The following is an 8,128-nucleotide window of genomic DNA, read 5'->3' as shown; positions in this document are numbered from 1 at the left end:
AGACAAAGACAAAGACAAATACAAAGACAAAGACAAAGACAAAGACAAGGACAAAGACACAGATACAAATACAGATACAGATACAGATACAGATAAAGATACAGATAAAGATAAAGATAAAGATAAAGATAAAAATAAAGATAAAGAAAAAGACAAAGAAAAGATAAAGATAAAGATAAAGATAAAGATAAAGATAAAGATAAAGATAAAGATAAAGATAAAGATAAAGATAAAGATAAAGATAAAGATAAAGATAAAGATAAAGATAAAGATAAAGATAAAGATAAAGATAAAGATAAAGATAAAGATAAAAATAAAGATAAAGAAAAAGACAAAGACAAAGTCAAAGGCATAGATAAAGATAAAGATAAAGATAAAGATAAAGATAAAGATAAAGATAAAGATAAAGATAAAGATAAAGATAAAGATAAAGATGAAAACAAAGATAAAGATAAAGATAAGATACAGAGATTAAATCTGAAATGATGATAAAATTATTAATTAAGATTGAAATAGTCAAATAAACATGAAACAACTTCTCCTTGTTTACATGTGTACGTGTCTCTACTGTTTTTAAGATTTAAAAAGATAGCTGGATTGTATTGATATATACGACGACGACTGTATAAAAACATAAAATACATATAAGATGCTTTAAATTTTATTTTTAAAGAAATTAAGCCTGCAGCGGGGTTTCTTCGTTAAACAGAAAGCAGCCATATATTTAATTTTCAGTAATATAATCATAATGTTTTGAACATTAATTCTTAATGTTTAGAAAATAAATTTTTATGTTTAGAAAATATAATTAACAGTTTTAATGTCCAGAAAGTATAATCAAAAAGATTAAAATTTAAACAATAATATTTTGAAAAACAGAACTTTAATGTTAAGAAATTACAATTATGTTAAAAATAATCTTGTTCACTGTTCAGACAATGAAAAAATAATGTTTAGAAAATGCGATGAAATTGTTTCAATGGTTGAATTTATCCAACGACCAAGCAATTTAAATTCACCTTAGAGTTTGAATCTGTTTTAGCAGCATTTTAAAAAGCTTTTCATCTGAAAAACGTAGAGAAAAATGAAAAGGTAAAATTTTTTTTTTTGAATTACTCCTTAAAAGTGAGGCAAGTAAAATTAATAAAAATCAGATATTTTAAAGTAATAAGCCAAAGGATTTAACATAATATTCAATTCAATTCAATTCAAGAAGCTAGGGAAGTCCCGTGGGCTCCCTGATCTAGCTGGGGTACGCCATCATGATTCCATCTAGATCAAGGCTTTTCAGCCTGACATAGTTTAAGCCTAACGTCGGGTATCACGACCAAATTTGAGCCATGAGTCCGGATTAACTCCTTCTACCGGCGAATTATCAAACAAACTATTTCTAGTATCAGTCAAATGCCGGTGGATTGAGTCTCCCTTCCGGTAGTACGGGATACACGGGTTTATTATTATATCATTTTATGATCTGATAGGATATGTTAATGATAGGATACGATAACGATAGGATATGATAACGATAAGATATGATAATGGTAGGATTGAGATTTTTATCAAAATCTGACTTGAAATGTTTCTTGGCTTATTATTATTTGGAACCAGTGTAAAGTAGTATATACTCAATTCTAAATTAGGCGTGAAAAGTCAAAACTGTGCTTCAATATTATAATATATGTACAGCTTCATTTGACTTTGACCTGTATTAACTATAACTGAGCACTCAATACCAAATTAAGCATTAAAAATTAAAACTGTATAACAAGATGTTGCCTCAATATTAATTTATACTTTGATGAAAAACTTTTAAACCAACCTTAGCTCCATATTTAGTTATCTTGCATTCCTTATAACCAATATTAGGGATATAAAAGCCCACTTTACTCAAACCAGCTTGACTTAAAACTTAACATATTGCAAACCTGATTATAAATACTCTATGGCCAGGTCTAAAGAGAAATTAAACAGAAACTAAACTCACTTGCAAATGGGTGTCCGATTCCTAGTGTGGCCTCCAAGCATCTGGGCGTTGGATTGTTCTTCCTCTCGTTTTTGACCACTCTCTGTAGAAGCATGTAAGTAGTAAATCCAGTGCAAGGCCTCTGTCTATCATTGTCATTCTGGTCAGTCTTGGTTCTTGGCCCAAGAAGAGTCTCACCACCTCTTGGTCTGAGCTGCAGGAGAATTTTGCTCTAAGCTCCATTAGAGTTGATCCCAGTGTTAATCCTGATTGCATTTTGATAGAGTTTCTTGTTTGTGATAGGACTGAGCAATGCAGTATGAGGTGTATTTCATCATTCCTGCCTTGTAGACATAAAGGGCAATAGGTCACTCTTCCGTCATCTTGGGACATGGCGTCTAACGCCCTGTATGAGTCTCTGTTCCCTAAACCTGTGTTCATGCACCTGAATTTTACTAGAGTCCTTGACCATTTTGCTTCTTCGATGTGAGGTTGCATTGTCCACCATTTCCTAGGTATTGGGAGAATATTTAGGCTTGGTAGGTGCTGGACCCTTTGTAGTATTCCTTTTTTGTGGTGTTCCAGAAGTGTACTGTGCTTCAGTAGCTTTAGTGTGTCCAAGTTTAAGTTGTGATGTTTGATTAACTTGTTTATGTATTGGATGTACATTGTTTCTCCGTGAGATTTGTTCCATTCCATACATGATTGCACTAAATGACTTCCCTTAAATTCTGGATCATGTACCCGTTGGTAGAACCTTATTACTGATTCCTCCAAAAGGAGTTGTATTGGTTTCCATCCCAGCTCCAGGTTTACTATGGGGTTTGCAGAGGATTGCGGTACTCCGAGGATAGACTTTCCAACCTGTTGCTGTATGGTTTCTAACCCATGTATTATATCCTCTGAAACTGGAATTACATCTGCCGCGTAAAGGAGTCCTGGGAGTGCTATGGATCGCCAGATTGTCGATAGTGATTTTACTTTGTCTGGTAAGAAGTTGCCGGTTGATAGGATTACGTTCTTGTACATTTTTGCTCGCTTTAGCATCTCTTCCCCTTTATGTTTCGTTGTTCGTTTCGTTTTGGAGTATTGCATGACTCCGAGGTATTTATATGACTCTACTTGATCAATAATATCGGATTCAGATACACCGTCGCTGGATACAGAGCAGATGAAGTTTTGTTCTGGAGTTATTATATTGGTCTTTCCAATAGATACCGTCATTTTGAAGTCAGAGCACCAACCCTCCATAATGGATCTAAGTACATTTATGCTTGCTGAGTTGTCCGCGATTAGAATTATGTCGTCAGCAAATAACAAAATCCCAATTATTTCACCAGAATCCAAACGTACGCCTTGTCCACTACATCTTATCCGCCTTGCAAGTTCTGACACATATATTATGAAGAGTACGCTACTTAGATTGCAGCCTTGCCTGAGACCTCTCTGCTGGTATTGTGTTTTTGATCTAGTTCCTGTGGAGGATGTTGATATGTTATCTTGAAAGTAGTAACTCGTTAGCAGTGTGATGAATCGCTCAGGAAAATTTAATTGTCTCAGTTTCGCAAATAGTATATTCCTGTCTACCCTGTCGTAAGCTTCCTTTAGGTCTACAAACAGCAGGTAGGAGAGTTTTTTCCTGCTTTTATTTAGCTCCAGTAAGGTATTAAGGATGAAGGTGTTATCGCTACAGGATCTGTTTGGTCTGAAGCCATTCTGCTCTGGCCCGATTATATCTTCGACTTCGATCGACTCACTCACCCTTTTTGCCATTATCTTTGTCCACAACTTTGACACACAGCTGATTAAGGTGATTGGTCTGTAGTTATTTATGTTTGTGTTAGGTGGCTTCTTGAGTATTAGTGCTATGTCTCCTTCTTTCCACGAATCTGGTGTTTGTCCTGAAATCATTATGTTGTTGTACATATCTAAAAGTTTCTCTCTAGCTGCTGGTCCTGTATTTTTAAGCATTGCATTCGTTACATTATCCATTCCCTCTGCTTTGCTTGCATCAAGATCATCAATGTTTATACGCAATTCATCCATTGTTATGGGGTTCATTATATTTTCTGCTGTCTCTTCATTCATTTTGACTTGCGGTTCTCCCAGTTTTGTTAAATCGGGTTCTTTCCAGGTTATCTCCTCTTTATCATATGATGTTAGAAATTTCGTTTCAAGAAATTTTTCCACTATAACATTCATTGCTGTTGGGGTTGTTGTAAGCCCTACATCAGATTCAAGAGCTTCTATAGCTGATGACTTTTTTGGTTTTGGGTTTATCAGTTGCCAGAATAGTTTCTGCGCCTTCGTTCCCTTTGTATTCAGCAGTTCCCGCGTCTTCCTTTTTGTGTTAAAGGCTTCCTTGTAAAACTGTGTTCTTATGTTCGCTGTCTCTCTTTTAGCTCTTTCTTTTAGTTTACTAAATTCTTGATCTGTTTTATCCCTGTGTTCATTCAATAATTTCTTGGTTTTTTTACTTGCTTGTAACAGTTGGCTCATCTTTTTTGATTGTTTCTGTTTTTTCACACGAGATGTTGATGTTGATGGTATGACCGATCTGCCAGCTTTACATAGCTCCTCTGTTAAGTAATTAGACTGTTCAACTCCTGTTAGCTCATCAAAATTTAGCTTTGATGACATCATTCTTGAATCAAGTATTTTCGTGAAAGATTCCCATTTCCTGATGTGTCGTAGCGGATTCTTTGTTTTTGGCTGTGTTTCAGATGTAGTTTGGCTGCACATTTTAAATTCCCATAATAACGAACTGTGGTCTGACTCAACACTGTATTCAGCCGAATCCTAGATTAATAAAAATGAAAATGGAAAAAAGTTTGGATTGAGAATGATAATAATTAAGAGGTAAAACTATATGAACGTCACTGACCTGTGCTGGAACCCTAATCGTTAAAAAAGTGTGAGAAAATTTTGTATTGAAATGAGGAGCTAGATTGGGTTGAGAATGGTATGAAAAATGGGATTGGAAGTGAGAATTTAATGTAAATTAAATTGGAAATGGAAATTATTAAAGTAAAATGGGATTGGAAGTGCAAATTTAATGTAAATTAAATTGGGAATGGAAATTAATACATGGCGCTAAATTGTACTGAGCGGGTATTAAAACCAGAGCGAGTAAAAATGTTAAAGGGAATGAAAATGATTATCAATAAATGGATAAGAATGAAATGAAAATGAGTATCAAAATGAGTATGAATAATAAAAAATAAACGTCGGAATGAAAAAATATAATGTTAAAAATGGAAAAGGGAATGAGAATGGTTATGAGTAAATGGATAAGAATGGAATGAAAAATGTGAAAGGGAATAAAAATGGTTATGAGTAAATGGATAAGAATGGAATGAAAAATGTGAAAGGGAATGAAAATGGTTATGAGTAAATTATTAAGAATGAAATGAAAACAATAAAAAATAAACGTCAGAATAAAAAATATAATGTTAAGTGTATGGAAAGTGTTTGAGTATCAGAATGAGCATGAAAACTAAAAATAAACGTCGTAATTGTAAATATTAATTTTGAGTTTAAGAAGTCAAAATGTGAGTAAAAAATGACAACATCCAAGATAGTATTAAGGAGAAAAATGTGAGTTAAAGATTAGGAATAAGATTGGATTGGAAGTTATATGAGCGTAACTGACCTGTACTGAAAACCTAGTCGTTAAGGAAATTGTTGTTGGTGTGGCGATCCCATAATCAATGATTGACCGATCATAACGAATGCCTAGATCCCGCTGATACGTGAATTGTTCTTCAACCACCCCATTCCAGCTCATGGGGTTCATGCAGTGTAAGTTGATGGTGTTCGCGAAGCTATTGACTAGGGTTCCATTATTATTTGGTGCATGTGGGTATTGTTGGAAGTCAAACCGTATATCTGGTGATATTCTAGCGTTGAAATCTCCTAAAAAGCATACGTGGTATCCATTATGTTCTAGCTCTATCTTCTCCCTTACTAGTTGGGTTAAAAGTTCCTCATTGTTCTTGAAGAAAGTTGAGGATTTTGGTGACTCCGTACGTAAATACACTCCACAGCAGGCTATCCTCGTTATGCTGTCCTCCATCATCACCCATACTCTCTCACTTGACATCCATGCTGGCGCTTCCTGGTTTGGATACCATGGTCTGACAGCTTTCCCTGTGTTCTGTCGAGTCCATAATATTATCCCTCCCGTTGCACTACTGTCTCTTAAGTACTCATGTGTTGAAAAGTCTTCTATATCAGTTCCCAGGTTGACCATATTCCTTTGTTGTTTTACCTCAGATGCAAAGAGGAATATTATCCTTCTATCCCTATCGTTATTTATGAATGACCATGGAACAAAGGACACCCCATTTGCAAGTTTGAATTCATAAATTTTGTACTCATGATCTTATTAGGTTATATGAATATTTTGTACTCATGATCATATTATGTTATATGAATATTTTGTACTCATGATCATATTAGGTTATATGAATATTTGGTACTCATGATCTTATTAGGTTATATGAATAATTTGGGGTTGGGGGGGGGTAAAATCTGACTCAAATGCTAAGTACTATTGAGATGATATTGTATTTTGTGTTTAATTGGCAAAGCTGGAAGCCGAATCTGATGTAAATAAAATGAAAACTTTATTAACTATCTTTAGCACATTATTATTTGTAATTTGTGTTTAATTTGTAAATAAAATAAAACTATCTTCTATCAACTATTAACTATCTTCAACATACTACTAACTATCTTCCACACACGATAAACTATCTTCTACACTCTATAACTATGTTCTACACGCTATTAACTATCTTCTACTATTACTATTAACCATTTTCTACACACTACACTACACTCTATAACTACGTTCTACACGCTATTAACTATCTTCTACATACTATTAATTATCTTCTATTCTCTATTGAATGTTTTTTACACATTATTAACCACGTTCCACACACTACTAACTACCTTCTACGCACTTTTAACTATCTTCTATACACTTTTAACTATCTTCTGCACACTATTAAGTATCTTCTATTACTATTAACCATTTTCTACACACTACACTACACTCTATAACTACGTTCTACACGCTATTAACTATCTTCTACATACTATTAATTATCTTCTATTCTCTATTGAATGTTTTTTACACATTATTAACCACGTTCCACACACTACTAACTACCTTCTACGCACTTTTAACTATCTTCTATACACTTTTAACTATCTTCTGCACACTATTAAGTATCTTCTATTACTATTAACCATTTTCTACACACTATTAACTATCTTCAACACGCCATTAACTATATTCTATCAACTATTAATTATCTTCCACACACTACTAACTATTTTCCACACACTATTAACTATCTTCTACACTCTTTAACTACGTTCTACACGCTATTAACTATCTTCTACATACTATTAATTATCTTTTATTCTCTATTGAATGTTTTTTACACATTATTAACTATCTTCTACATACTATTAATTATCTTTTATTCTCTATTGAATGTATTTTACACATTATTAACCATCTTCCACGCACTACTAACTATCTTCTACGCACCTTTAACTATCTTCTACGCACTTTTAACTTTCTTCTACCCACCATTAACTATCTTCAACACACTGTTAACTGTCTTCTTCGCTCTATTAACTGTCTTCAACACAATACTAACTATCTGCTTCGCTCTATTAACTATCTTCAACTATCTTTTACGCACTATTAACTATCTTCTACCACCATCTGAAGCTCTCAGCCATGGTCGATAGATTGGCTGTGTTTTAAGGTCTAATTCGCCCTGCCTCGATCGTATCCAATTGAAGTTAAGGGTGGGGGGGGGGGGATTGTGCTCAAACAAGTAATTCTGGTCATTCATCCCTGTAAAGAATAGACTCCAGCTCTCCAAATTTTGACTCAGTTAATCCGTCTATGTTCATATATAGGCCCTTGTAGATAAAACGGGTTAGGGGTCGTTCACCCTCCTCCATCTTTTACTCTGAAATAAAGAATTTACTGCATAAAATTGAACTTTTAATGAATATTCAAAGGAGGACTGTTTAAATTAATTCGCAAGTGAGAATAGACAAAGTACATATAGTGAAGTATTATTTATAAATTTAATTAATCGATTGTCATTACGTTCTCAAATTAATATTCTTCAT

The 8,128-nt window shown here is 33.8% G+C and overlaps 1 protein-coding gene across 1 annotated transcript; it reads right to left on the bottom strand.

Moving 5' to 3' along the window:
- Positions 1-1,172: 1,172 nt before the first annotated feature.
- On the bottom strand, positions 1,173-7,787 carry LOC111717360 (uncharacterized). The gene is made up of 2 exons (XM_023492865.1): positions 5,616-7,787; positions 1,173-4,762 (listed from the first exon to the last, which is right to left on the bottom strand). Exons 1-2 carry the CDS (start codon positions 6,213-6,215, stop codon positions 2,006-2,008), a joined length of 3,357 nt encoding a protein of 1,118 aa, XP_023348633.1. The 5' UTR covers positions 6,216-7,787; the 3' UTR covers positions 1,173-2,005.
- Positions 7,788-8,128: the final 341 nt, after the last annotated feature.

This window comes from Eurytemora carolleeae, unplaced genomic scaffold (genome assembly GCF_000591075.1).
Source record: "Eurytemora carolleeae unplaced genomic scaffold, Eaff_2.0 scaffold177, whole genome shotgun sequence".
Lineage (NCBI taxonomy): Eukaryota > Metazoa > Arthropoda > Copepoda > Calanoida > Temoridae > Eurytemora > Eurytemora carolleeae.
Note: the sequence above shows the minus strand (reverse complement) of the source record. Positions and strands in the feature narration are given on the sequence as shown.